General features: G+C 38.1%; 1 protein-coding gene across 5 annotated transcripts in view; it reads left to right on the top strand.

Moving 5' to 3' along the window:
* gnal (guanine nucleotide binding protein (G protein), alpha activating activity polypeptide, olfactory type) overlaps positions 1 to 15,145 on the top strand; it is a 253,324-nt gene that overhangs the window by 206,229 nt on the left and 31,950 nt on the right. For 3 of the 5 annotated variants that reach the window (XM_058764670.1, XM_058764671.1, XM_058764672.1), the window contains exon 10: positions 4,318 to 4,448. The exons of the other annotated variants lie outside the window; for them this stretch is intronic. In XM_058764670.1, coding sequence (XP_058620653.1) covers positions 4,318 to 4,448 — 131 coding nt within the window. The remainder of the gene's footprint in view (positions 1 to 4,317; positions 4,449 to 15,145) is intronic. 5 annotated transcript variants of the gene reach the window in all.

The following is a 15,145-nucleotide window of genomic DNA, read 5'->3' as shown; positions in this document are numbered from 1 at the left end:
GATTGTTTGGTCAGAGACATTCACACCAGTGGCCTGCTGGAGGTCATTTTGTAGGGCTCTGGCAGTGCTCATACTGTTCCTCCTTGCACAAAGGAGCAGCTACCGGTCCTGCTGATGGGTTAAGGACCTTCTACAGCCCTGTCCAGCTCTCCTAGAGTAACTGCCTGTTATAATTCATTCAAATAAATGTGATTTCACATTTTTTAAATGATTTTAATTCACTTCACGTCAGGTGGTTCTTGGACTCCACGTCGTGCATTAAAATTGTTTAACGCACCGCTAGCCGTGCATTATCCCTTACATATACACTTATCATGATACCCAATTTCATACTGTGATATTTATGGTCATTGCACCCATGCCTAATTATTACAATTATTTTATTTTTAAGTCAAATAGATGAGACAGATGGCATCTTTAAATATTAAAGGGGTAGTTCACCCAAAAATGAAAATTACCCCACGATTTACTCACCCTCAAGCCATCCAATGTGTATATGACTTTCTTCTGTCAGACAAATACAATCATAGTAATATTAAAAAATGTCCTGGCTCTTCCAAGCTTTATAATGGCAGGGAATGGTCATTGAGATTCAATAGTCTAATAGAAGTCCAATAGGCTTTGTCCATCCATCATAAAAAAAAGTGTTCCACATAGCTCCATGGGGTTAATAAAGGCCTCCTGAAGCAAATTGATGTGTTTTTGTATGGATAATATCCATATTTAAAACTTTATAAACCGCAATCTGCCATTCCAGCAGATGATGTAGGCGAACACGGTAACAAATGCACAAAAGCAGAGGAGAGAGCAAAACAAAACACCTGTCACAAGTAGAAGTACAAAATGAGGATTTGTAAAGAAAAAAGGATTTCGTTATAAGCCAAGAGGAGACTGGTTTTCCTAAACAAAGGACACTTTGTGTCCTTTGCTCCTGTAAACAAAACCTGAGCTGTGTCCGAAACCGCTCCCTATCCCTTATATAGTGCATTATATCAGGTGTCGGCCATACTGCTGTCCAAATTCTGAGTGAACGAGTTCGTTCCCTACGTTCGTTCACTACTTTTTACCCACAATCCTCTCTTATTTCGAGTGTACAACCGATGTACACTCACTGAAGCACTATTTCCTATAATCCAATGCGGAGAGGACTGACAAGCTGGAAGAAATTGAATGAGAGATGCAGTTTACATCTTTTTTATTTCTTGTTTAACAGTTATTTTGTGCATTATTAATATTAAAATGCATTATTTAGGCATTAACTTTAGATGTTTAACCAATTTACTAAGGTGGCATTGTTGTTAACTTAAAAGAGATGATAGAGATGTGATGACAATTTGGAGGATGATTTAAAAATATATATTCGTTATTCACCTGTATATAAAATTAACGGTCAACTGTGCTCTACGACCATTGTCATCTTATCTGAGCACAAAACGCTGCTCGGGACAGTTTCAAGACACCAAAAATAATAAATACATAAGATTTATGTGCTATACGTGTATGTGTAATTGTCACGTTGCGCAAGGAGCAAGGAGAACGCAGGAGACGAGGATAACAATCAATATTCCTTTTAATGAAGTTTTCACCAGGAAACATGGAGCACGGGGTTAAGACGAACAATACCGGACGTGGGAGACAGGGAAACACAGGGCTTAAGAACACTAGGAAATCAAATGAGGAAGAACTGAAACAGGTGAGGAGTAATTAAACACAGACGGAGACTAATGAACTAATAACAAAGACAGGAACAGGAAACAGGAAGGACCAAATATGGGCATGGGAACAAAAAACACAAGTCTGACAGTAATGTGTTTATTTTTGCTGCCAGTATTTTAAGTAAGGAATAATTGACGACGGGCCGTTGGATTATTAGAAAAATAATGCACACCCGAGGTGGTGAAGCGGAGTGGCCGTTACACCTCAGGTGTGCATTATTTTTCTAATAATTCAACGGACCGAAGTCAATTATTCCGCTTATACTACGGTTGCCACACCTCAAGACATCGATCAGATTATATATTTCAAGGCATTCGTCCAGTATTTCTACTTAAATCGCTACTGTGAGTAGGATTATTTCTTCCGCATTTCATCCAACGCCTCCGTTGCTAATTCCAAAACGTCATTTTAAACCTAGTAACGGAGGCTTGAGCCGTTGATAACAGACTAATGCAGTTAATACAGTTAATAACTAAGTTATGAGAGATAGAGAGAGAGAGAGAGAAAGAATTACCTCTATGCGTCTCTCAGTAGTGTTCGGCAGCAATGTCTCTAGTTATAGTGAAACTTAGTTCCTTTTGTTCACGAACAGCGCCGTTGTTGTTACCTCGCTTGTGAGAAGTCATGTAGTTTTTAAGTTGTTTACTGATAAAATCGTCAGAGTAGCGCTAACAACATTAAGCGCGGTGTATGCTAGCGTGTGTGCAACTAACTGTTATGTATGTGCGGTCTGTGAGGGAGAAAGAGCGGGAGAGATAGAGTATGTGATTTCCGTACGTAATAAAGCATAACTTTGTGGCAAAAACATGGACATGATCTGTCGTTTTTATCATATTGTTTACTATATTTATTTATTTGGCCAGTGTCGTTGTGGATCTTGGTTATTCTGCTGTTGTAAGACCTTTGAAATAACAGAAATCATTTGGCGAAATGATATGGTCATGTAATGCAGTCAAGAGCTGCCTGGAACTGCGTTCGCCGTGCGTTTCCTGAAAATAATTGCACACCTTAGAACGTTCGGCAGCCAATCAGATTCAAGCATTAAACGGCCCCGTAGTATAATAGTATTTAATTAACATATTAAGCATTACAAAAAAAGTTAGGCCTAATAATATACCATAAATGAAACCACAAAACTAGTGCAGAGGTATGTGTAATTACAATATAAATACAATATCATTGTGTGTGTTATTGTTATTAATATTATTTTCTAAAATAAGGTACATGTAATATAAAAGTACATATGATGAAGATGTTTCTGCGACAACTCCAGCTCTCTGATGTGCAGTGTATATTTTTCTTACAAAAACGCATCGATTCGCTTCAGGGAGTCTTTATTAACCCTCCGAGGTCTGAGGGGGTTTTGGGGCCCTGAAGAAGTTTTGACATGCCCTAACATTAATGGGGTTTTTTTCAGTATCATAAAAACATATTAATGGCTAAAGTCTGATTACACTGTAATCAGCATGAACTGGGCTAAAATAATATGTGAGCAGCATGAAAGTACATGTTTGTGTTTTTAAGAAAACAATGTTTATGCATGGTTAGTGAAAAACTAACATTTTTAAGTCACTGAAATAAGACCATAAAACACACACAGAACATTTGTTCACAAGACTTTTGGGAAATGGGTGTGGTAGACTAGAGTTATTGCTACAAAATGATGTGAAAATCATCCTGCTCACTCACTCGCAGAAAACAATATATTGATTTAACTTTTGTGAGACATGATTTGTGTTTTGTTAGAAAGGCCATATGCGAGGGAGTGACAATGGCCATGAATATTTAGTGATTCACACCTGAGAGACAACAGGCCATCCCCTAATGGGCCATCAGTCAGTAATGTGTCTGTGAGGCAGGTAACAAAGAATGTGAGTAGAGTAAAATAATGGGGGTTTTGATTATTTGTATTTTATTTACAACACAGTATAATCTAAATATACAAAGTTAAGGCCAAGGACACGTGATTGAACATACTGATTTAAACACTGAGACTTGAACCTTTGTGCCAAACATTCTTATACTCTACCATTCATAGTTAGAGTGAAATTCATACAGTGTAAACACTCGTACCACTTTTATATCTTGTGGTTTTATATTTTATAGAACATTTAAAAACATCCTGGCATTTTGAGACATTTAGCTGCAATGAAATGACACATAATTCAAAATGGTTCACTTAATTTCATACATGTAGTCAGGAATAATAGTTTAGGAAAATGTGTACAAGTTACGTCAGAATAAAAATAACATAACAACAATGCAAGTAATCTTACTCATCAGAATGATCTCCTCCACTGGATCGAGATGAACTTGAATCCTCATGCTTTGTTTATGCTTGTAAAAGCTTATAAAGCTTGGAAGAGCCAGGATATTTTTAATATAACTCTGACTGTATTCGTCTGAAAGAAGAAAGTCATATACACCTAGGATGGCTTGAGGGTGAGTAAATCATGGGGTAATTTTAATTTTTGGGTGAACTATCCCTTTAAAGTTGCATCTCAAAAATGGCTCAAAGCTGCAGCTGGACATCTTTAAACAAGAAATGTCAGCAGATATAGAAATATAAAGGCATGTCTCACTTTGTGTGTTTTCATACAGGTTTTTAAGGACCATCTCAGTGATCTTATTCCTGAACAAACAGGACATGCTGGCAGAAAAGATACTGGCAGGAAAATCCAAACTTGAAGATTATTTCCCAGAGTATGCTCGCTACACTCTTCCTCCTGAAGGTAATGTCCTATATATGATCATAATATACTAATAAACAAGAGATTATTAGTGCATTCCAATATTTATGGGATATGTGCATTAAACCAGGAGAGTACTACAGGAGCCCTGTGTTTTTTTTTTTCTTTTTTCTGTTGTTGTTTTTTTTTCTCCAAATAGTTACAGTGGAAAGTAAAAGAAAATAGAACATAGTGGACTGAAAATAGTTCTTGCTAGATATTTTCTTTTAATATCAATGTACACTGTAAAAAGATCTATTTCCTGACAGATAGAAGTACAGCATGAAGGGGGAAAAAAGAGAAAAAAAAGAAGTGATTTTTCCCCCAAACCCTCCCCACGACCAGTTCTAAAGATTTCATTGTTTATGTCAATCACAGAGCTGGTTGTGTACACAATGCTGAAACAAACCCCTAACTAGTGATGCACAGATATATCTGCGGGTCGGGTGGGTTGGGTTGGGTCGGGTAAAAAAAATGAAAAAAAAGAATATATATATAGCGATGCACCTAAATGAAAATTCTTGTCTGAAGCCGAACAAAATGAAACACTGGGTCAAATACCGACCAAAAACTTTTCTTTTTTTACCCCCATGTATTTTGCCAATTTTTTCACTATTGCATAAATTAATTAGCTAAAATGTGCTTTTTTTTTTTTTTACTGTTTTGTCTTGCTTTTCAAAGAAAAAGTCAATTACAAAAAACATCATTTTAAGAATACTTATTTAACACTGAACATTTTTTAGCATTCTAGCAGACATTATACCAACAAAGCACAATTTAACTTAAAATGAATAAGTTAGTAAAAAAAAAACAAAAAAAAAACAATTGGCCTTCTTTAATGTGAATGGCTAAAGACAAAAAAGAAGGAAAACTGGACACTTTGAACTGCAAATCAGCATATTAGAATGATTTCTGAAAGGTCCTGCGACACTGAGGACTGGAGTAATGATGCTGAAAATTCAGCTTTGCCATCACACCAATCAATTACATTTTACTATGTTTTCACAAACAAAACTGTTATTTAAAATTCTAATAATATTTCACAATATTACTGTTTTTGTATTGTTTTTTACTGTACAAATAAATGCAGCCTTGCTGAGCAGAAAAGACTTCTTTAAAAACAGATTACAGATTCCAAGTTGAACACTGTGTGAATGTATAATAAATGTATTAGAGCTGTTGTAATTATTATTATTATCATTATTATCGTCTTAGTTTTTTTAAATTTTATTTTACAGAGCAAACAGTAAAATTACAATACTAACATTTCTGAATGTGGATGGAGTTCTTGCTTTTTCTCAGCTTTTATTTTGGTGGAAACCCGCACGAAGACCTCACTGCTTCTTTTTGTTAACAACAGCAGATTTATAAATGATTCTCATTACGAATTTGGGAAGATGTTTGTCGCACGTATCACATTTTCACAGCCATTCCTTGTAAAAATTCATAAAAATGTTACTGAGCAACTGACGAGTAACAATTTCAGCGCATATTTTCTTTGAACCCTGGCTAACAAGCAGATAGAAGAAATTGGAATACAAGCAATTGGTGTGTGTATTACAAAACAACATTCTGCAGTTTATTTAATAATTGTTTAAGGACATTTTGCGATTTCAGCAACAACCACCCCTTCCTCTTCTCATCGAAGACATGCTATGCAGTACAATCTCTCGTTGTTGGTGCTTTTAATGATTTTTGCATCTTTCTCGGGCAGTTTTAAATGCTTCCACGCTGCTGACATGTTTGCTGCACCTCTCGGTCTATACTGGTTGCTATTTGATTGCATCTCCAAAAATGCCGCTGTTCAGTACAATTTATTCTGTCTTTTCGCTTATTTTCATTTTCAGCCGAATAATTTTGTTCGTCATACATTTGGTGCATCCCTAAAAAATACATTCTAATTAATTGCAGGTGGGTCGTAGGTGAATGAGAGAAATCATTAAATATGTAAATATTAGCCTAACTACATTCTTTAAAATATGAACGTGTTTTAAATAAATTTTTTAATCAAGCAGACAGATGCAAATTTCATTTGTGTTTGTATTTGCCTGTTTGGAAAACCACAGAAAGTGACATTCCAGTTAAAGTTTGAAGGGAATAAAGCCTTTGTTTGTGCTATTAAGAAAGTTGTAGGTTAATCAGAGAAAAATATAGGTGCATGGCGGGTGGACAATTTATTTGAAGCCGCGGATTCGGGTGACGATTGAGCTGATCCGTACATCTCAAGTCAAGTCACCTTTATTTATATAGTGCTTTTAACAATACAGATTGTGTCAAAGCAACTTTCCAATATCAAAATAGGAAAATAGTGTCAATAATGTAAAATGACAAGATTAAACACTCAATTTTCAGTTAAAGGCATTTCATTATTGAATTCATCTCTACCCCTAACCCATCTCTACATCTCTACCCCTAACCCTAAACTAAACACTAAGCTTAGCCTTAGTATATTTAGTAGCACATGTTAGTAGTAATAGATGCTATTACTGTTCATGGTCAGATTTATCCATGATATTTCTAAACTCTAAACTGAATCCATGAAGTCTGATCTTTTGTTAACAGATAACTGAGTCATTGAGTTGAACAATGAAATCAGCTGCAGTTTGTGCTTAACTTGTTTGGAAAAATAAACAGGCTTTGAAATACACCTGGGTGGCCACATGGAAAATCACAACAAGAGAGTCTAAAAATGAGGTACTACAGCGGTAGCAAAATCCACCTCATAAAACATTGTGGCCAGAGTTACATCAGTAAATGCATAAAATGACTAAGAACAGGAGTTAAAAAATAATGATATCGATCCAAGAAGGCGCCACTCATGGCAGCCTCTGTGGCGTCATCCGCAGTTGTTTTTATGTTTTTGTTAGTTTGTCCTGTCTTTAGTTATATCCCTGCAATCAGTTTCACTAGAGACGAATTGCTGGACATTCGGCAGTACACACCACCCGATATTTCACCGGTTTTCAATTATTCGGATGTTTTGCTGGACATTGTAGTCGGGGGAGCAGCGGCACTGTTCAGACGCTTCAGGACGCACAGGCGGGGGAAGCGAGCCGGCGCGCTCGTGAAGCTCAGACAGCGTGGATTTCGGACAGCACTGCCTAGCATCCATCTGGCGAATCTCCGCTCTCTATCCAACAAAATGGACGAACTCCTGCTCTGCCGGACAAATAAGGATTTCTCACACTCTGCTGCTCTGTGTTTCATGGAAACCTGGCTGAATGACGCCATTTCAGACAGCGTGTTAAGTCTGCCGGGCTTTCAGCTGTTTAGAGAAATTCTTCATCATCAGTTAGGAACCTAGGTGTGCTATTTGATAGCAATCTTTCCTTTGACAGCCAAGTTTCTAGCATTTGTAAAACTGCATTTTTTTCATCTTAAAAATATATCTAAATTGAGATCTATGCTCTCAAAGTCAAATGCAGAAATGTTAATTCATGCATTTATGACCTCAAGGTTAGATTATTGTAATGCTTTATTGGGTGGTTGTTCTGCACGCTTAATAAACAAACTCCAGATGGTCCAAAATGCAGCAGCTAGAGTTCTTACTAGAACCAGGAAATATGACCACATTAGCCCGGTTCTGTCAACATTGCACATTACTTATAAAGCCCTGAATGGTTTAGCTCCTCAGTACCTGAGAGAGCTCTTATCGCATTATAGTCCTCCACGTCCACTACGTTTTCAAAACTCTGGCCATTTGATAATACCTAGAATATCAAAATCAACTGCGGGCAGCAGAACCTTTTCCTATTTAGCGCCAAAACTCTGGAACAATAAACCTAACACTGTTCGGGAGACAGACACACTCTGTCAGTTTAAATCTAGATTAAAGACCCATCTCTTTAACCTGGCTTACACATAATACACTAATACGCTTCTAATATTCAAATCCGTTAAAGGATTGTTAGGCTGCATTAATTAGGTCAACCAGAACCGGGAACACTTCCCATAACACCCGATGTACTTGTTACATCGTAAGAAGAATGGCATCTACGCTAATATTAGTCTGTTTCTTTCTTATTCTGAGATCACCGTAGCGACCCGATCCAGTCTGTATCCAGATCAGATGATCACTGCAGTCACCTGGATCCAGTCCGTATACAGATCAGATGGTGGATCAGCACCTAGAGATGACCTCTACAGCCCTGAATGTCAGCAGAGATCAAGGACTCCTAGATGAGCCCCAGAGACAGATCCCCAGTTTTGGTTCCTTGCTGCTGTCTTCTCTGGCTTGCTTAGTTGGGGACACTTAATTTCCAGCTATATCGTCGACTTGATTGCACAGATACTAATTAAACTGAACTGAGCTGGACGATGACATCATTGAATTCAATAATGAAATGCCTTTAACTGAAAATTGAGTGTTTAATCTTGTCATTTTACATTATTGACACTGTTTTCCTATTTTGATATTGGAAAGTTGCTTTGACACAATCTGTATTGTAAAAAGCACTATATAAATAAAGGTGACTTGACTAGAGCGGACCGCGACGCATAATCAACGGGGAAAGCGTGCGGCGGTGGGGCATGCTTTTACATCAATGAGAGGTGGTGTACAGATGTAACAGTGTTAAAGAACATGTGCTGTTCAGATCTAGAAGTGCTCTTCATTAACTTTAAGTCTTTCTACTCACCGCGGGACTTTTGCTCGTTCATTCTCGTGAGTGTTTACATTCCACCGCAAGCGTACGTGAGCTCAGCTTTACAGAAACTAGCTGATCTGATCACAGAGACTGAGCAACAACATCTGATTTGCAGTTTTAATCATTCTCGGGGAGAATACTTTAATAAAGTCAATCTCTCCCGTGAACTGCCAAAGTACAGACAGCACATCACATGTCCCACCAGAGATAGTAATATATTGGATCACTGTTACACAGCAATAAAAGATGCATATCACTCTGTCCCACGGGCAGCTTTAGGACTCTCTGATCACTGTTTGGTTCATCTTATACCGACCTACAGGCAGAAACTGAAATAAGCTCAACCTGTTTTAAGGACTGTTAAAAGATGGACTGATGAAGCAGAGCGGGATTTACAAGCCTGTTTCTTTATCACTGATTGGAGTGTTTTTGAAGCTGCTGCAAACAATCTGGACGAGCTCACAGAGTCTGTAACATCATATATCAGTTTCTCTGAAGATATGTGCATTCCTACCAGGACTCATTTAACCTACAACAACGACAAACTGTGGTTCACTGCAAAACTCAGACAGCTCCGTCAGGCCAAAGAAGATGCTTACAGGAAGGGGGACAAAGTCTTGTATAAACAGGTCAAATACAAACTGGAAAAGGAGATCAGAGAGGCAAAGAGGAATTATTCTGAAAAAATAAGGAGTAAATTCTCTTCCAGTGACTCAGCATCAGTGTGGAAAGGTCTGAAAGAGATCACCAACTACAAGACACCATCCCCCAGCACTGAGTCAACAACTGGCAGACGTTCTGAATGAGTTCTACTGCAGGTTTGAAAAAACAGCCCACACCCACCCTGAACACCTCTCCACACAACCATTAACACCTCCAGCAACCCTCCTCTCCCCCACACCTGCAATTCAGATCAGCGAAGATGAGGTGCGCCAAGTCTTCCGGAAGCAGAAAAGGAAAAAAGCACCAGGCCCAGATTGTGTTACACCAGTCTGTCTGAAATCCTGTGCTGACCCTGTATGCTAAAAACACTCCACCATCATCCCCTATCCCAAAGAAATCCAAAATTACAGGACTAAATGACTACAGACCTGTGGCTCTAATGTCTGTGGTCATGAAGTCTTTTGAAAAACTGGTGCTGGCCCACCTGAAGGACATTTCTGGACCCTTACTGGATCCTCTTCAGTTTGCCTACAGAGCAAACAGGTCTGTGGACGATGCAGTCAACATGGGACTGCATTATGTTCTGCAACATCTAGACAGACCAGGGACTTATGTGAGGATATCCTGTTTGTGGACTTCAGCTCGGCCTTTAACACTATCATTCCAAACCTCCTCCTGCCCAAATCTGGCTTTTACGTAGTTCATAAAGTCGTTACTGCTATGCTCTTGGGAAATGCCAACACCTGTTGATGCTTTATTTTTCGTTAATTTAGTCACTGTATTGAATAAATACAGAGGGTTATGCTTGTTTTCTTCTAGAAGAGACGAAAAGTAATCAGATCTAGCAGTTTTTAATGCTTTTCTGTAGGATAGGGTACTTTCCGGCCAAGCTAAACGAAATACCTCTAGTTTAGTTTTCCTCCAGCTCCGCTCCATTTTCCGGGCTGCTCTCTTTAGGGCGCAAATGTGCTCATTATACCACGGTGTTGGACTCTTATCGTTAATCTTCCTTAAGCGTAAAGGAGCAACCATATCTAAAGTGCTAGAAAAGAGAGAGTCCATAGTTCCTGTTACATCATCAAGTTGTTCTGAGCTATTGGATATGCTGAGGAACTAAGATAAATCAGGAAGATTATTTATAAAGCAGTCTTTTGTGGTAGAGGTAATGGTTCTACCATATTTGTAACAAGGAGTTGGCTTTACGGCTTTAGCTATACGGAATATACAGGAGACTAGATAATGGTCTGAGATATCATCGCTCTGCTGCCAAATTTCAATGCCACTGACATCAATTCCATGTGACAGTATTAAATCTAGAGTATGATTTCGACAATGAGTAGGTCCTGACACGTGTTGTTTAACACCAATAGAGTTTAGAATGTCTATAAATGCTGATCCCAACGAATCTTTTTCATTATCAACATGGATATTAAAATCACCAACAATTAGGACTTTATCTGCAGTCAGCACTAACTCCGTAGCTTGTGTACTGTAAATACATACGAGCATCATCATCACTGTGCACGTGACTCTGTTCCCCTTTCAGGCTTGAACTGATAAAACTAACTTGAAAGCTGAAGCTCACGATCATGGTAAGGGGCGTTACATTTCCAACGCGTGCTTGTTGTTCGGGCCAATCACAATGCACTGGGTCAGTTGGCCAATCAGAGCAGACTGCACTTGTCGGAAGGAGGGGCTTTGTAGAAAACGACGCGTTTGAGAGAGGCGGGGCATAGAGGAACCATAATAATGTACAGTATTTGAAAAATAATGTGTTTTTTGAACATTAAAGCATGTCAACATATTCTATTACACCAAATACACAAAATAATGATCTTTAAAATAGCATCATATGACCCCTTTAAGTGTCCCCAACTAAGCAAGCCAAAGGCAACAGTGGCTAGGAACCAAAACTCCATCAGTGACAGAAATGGAGAAGAAAACCTTGGGACTGCAGTGACCGCCTTATATGGATACAGACTGGATCTGGGTGGTTACGGTGACCTCGGTATAAGAATAAAATACTAGCATAGTGCTATTCTTCTTACGATGTAACAAGTACATCGAGTGTTATGGGAAGTGTTCCTGATTCTGGTTGACTTAATGCAGCCTAACAATCCTTTAACAGATTGGAATTACACTTCAAGTTCAAGTTCATTTATTTATAAAGCACATTTAAAAACAGCCACAAGACTGACCAAAGCGCTGTACATAAAAAAACTAACCATAAACACATAAAACAGAAATAATAAAACATGAATTTAAAAGGCCCAAAGAATGACATAAGCATTCTGAAGACAGTAATAATCAAGATCATAATACAATGTAATTAGAAAGGGATATTAGTAGGCCAGATTGAACAAGTGTGTTTTTAAAAGGGACTTGAAAATAGAAAATAGATAGGGAAGGTGCCACTCTAATCTCAAGCGGCAGATTGTTCCATAACCGAAGCCCAACCACAGAAAAAGCTTGATCCCCGCTGCGTTTAAGTCTGGACTGAGAGACTAAAAGAATATTCTGATCATTGGATCTTAGACTTCTAGCGGGAGTATAGAATTATTAGCTCTGAGAGATAACTAGGGGCTTGATTATGTAACGATTTATACACCAGTAAGAGAACTTTAAAATCAATTCTAAATTGAATAGGCATCCAATGGAGGGCCCTCAGTATAGGGGTGATGTGGTCACATTTGTGACTATTTTGAAGAAATGTAGCAGCAGCATTTTGGACCAATTGTAGGTGAGTAGTTTGTGATTTTGAAATACCGCAATATAGTGAGTTGCAGTAATCTAAACGTGAAGTAATAAAAGCGTGGACAGCCATCTCTGAATTTGTAACATTTAAAAAGTGTTTGATTTTTTGACAGCAAGGGGAGTTGGTAAAAACTGGAATCAATTACAGAAGAGATTTGTTAATCCAATTTTAATAACTCATCAAAATGGACACCCAGATTTAGCACACAAGAAGATCTGAAGGCCGATAAACTGCCCAGATCTAGGCTGGTAGCCTGAGAATGATCAGTTGGACTGAAAACAATCACCTCAGTTTTATCTTCATTTATTGTTAAAAAAAATTTTGATAGCCAGATTTGACCTCGTCTAAGCACCTTAGTAAAGTACTAACTCATAGGAAAAATGTATTGCTCATTGGTTGCTTTTCCTAAGCTCAGGAGACTTAGATGAGATTCTCATATATCTCTCATTTTAGTATCAACAGCATTTCAGATGTTTCTCCTAAAATTCCTTAGGAGAAATAGAAGTAGACGCAAATGAGACATTAGAAATATTTGAGAAAAAAAGAGTCAAAACTAAGAATGTGGTGGAAGAAACAGAGAATATCTCTTTATTGCCTTGAACTCCTCATCCACCACCACCATAATAACTAGATGTGTACGTAGTATGTAACCACAGTGTAAATACACATTGATACATAGTATCTACAGCTCTAATGTTTGTGTAACTACACATATGTAACAACCCACTGAATGGTATGTGTAAGTACAAATGTGTTAACAGGACTAACAGCACTTTTTTGTAAAGAAACTGTTACACTTTATATTAGGTAGACAATTCATATGGATTTACCATGTAATTACTTTGATGTTACACAGCAGCAGCCAGTAAGTTAGGCTTTACATATAAATTGTGGTTGGTGTCCAGAATGTTACACTTTATATTAAGTGGACAGTTCCTGAGGAGTTACCATGTAAGTACACTTGTACTTACAGTGAAGCACCAACTCGAGATCCAACTCCTCCCACTTTACATATCCCTAAACCTACCCGTTTCCACCCCCTGGATCAAATTGTTCCAATTACTCTTATACATACTGTTGTTACAAAATGTATTTATATAATTCCTGTTACACGAGTACTTAGTGAAGTGAAAAAAGTGTTGTTACCAATGTCCTGTTACACATTTGTACTTACACATACCATTTTGAGGGTTGTTGCATGTATGTAGTTACAGAAATTTTATGGCTTGTTCCACTGAGCGGTACGGTTCGTTACAGTACGGTATGGTACGTATGCAATTATTTCCATTTCCACTGTCAGAAGTTGTGAATGGTACCAAAATAGCGAACCGTACATACCACTTTTTTGGTACCCTTCCGATGGGGTACCTAGCACAGCAAAGGGTACCAAAAGGGTGGAGCTAAACTCACTGCAGAACGTTGATTGGTTGACTAGAAACGTCACTTTTGCGTGATACAAGGGGATAAAGCTTCTCCTTCACTCGTTCCGCTCTGCTGTCCGTGAGTGTTGGGTTTATTTACATCAGAGTGTGCAAACACAAAAAAAAATAATGTATTTTATAATTTTATATTTTCACACAGACAATAGCCGTTTCTCAATATGTGTTCTTGTCTGTTCTTGTGGACTTGTGAAATGTCATTGCCCAAAAACCTGCGTAATTTTCTAAATATACTGTTATTATGTCATGAAATGTAGTTTTAAGAGTTTTTCAGGCAAGAATATAGTTGTTTAAAACTCTAATCTGTGGTTTATTTATAAAGTGCCTATTTGAAAATTTGTTATGCCGATTTCGGAGCTCCATGCGATCACCGGGCGCTCAGTGCTCATGTATCTGCATAGAGCAGCCTTACGCTTGGCTAGTCTTTCCGACATTTGCCGCTGGCTCTGATGTCTCTGTAGTGATTAAACATGAAATACAATTCGTTTTGGGTAGGCTATATTTAACAGGCATTCGTGCTCTCTTGAATCTATTATTTGTTCCTGGTCATATCGTTTTGGCTGAGCACAAAGTTATGTTTAACTTTATATATTTATTTTGAACTTTACCATAGAACAGCGCTGACCTGTAGCATACGTTTGACTAAATTGTTTACTTTTGTCTTTATTTCCTCTTTTATAATGGCTATTATTGTTCATTAAAACTGACATTTAACAAAAAGAGGCAGAGTTGTGCTTATTGTCACGCTTTATCGTCGATCGCTACTTTCCGGCATACACCACACCAAGTAAGGGTACTATTGGCAGTGGAAGCCTGATCAGGGTTACCCGTACCGAATCGTACTGTACTGAACTGTACCGTACTGCTCAGTGGAAACGAGCCATTAGAGCTGTAGATACTATGTACTTACACTGTGGTTACATACTACGTACACATCTAGTTACTATGCAAGTACACAGGTATTAGGGACACAATATAAAGTGGGACCACTCTTTCTAACCTCAGGAGACTTAGTTGTGATTCTCATGTTTTTCTCATTTTAGTCTCAACTGAATCCAAAATGACAATGGGAGAGATACGTGTGAGAAACATGGGAGATCTCTTTATTGTCTTGCTGTAATCTCTTGCAAGACTCCATTATTGGGGTGTCCTCGATTTTCATAGTTGCATCGGAATTTTCGAATCTTGCCGATAGTC

Source organism: Onychostoma macrolepis, chromosome 24, assembly GCF_012432095.1.
Source record: "Onychostoma macrolepis isolate SWU-2019 chromosome 24, ASM1243209v1, whole genome shotgun sequence".
Lineage (NCBI taxonomy): Eukaryota > Metazoa > Chordata > Actinopteri > Cypriniformes > Cyprinidae > Onychostoma > Onychostoma macrolepis.
This window is presented reverse-complemented; position numbering and strand designations above follow the sequence as displayed.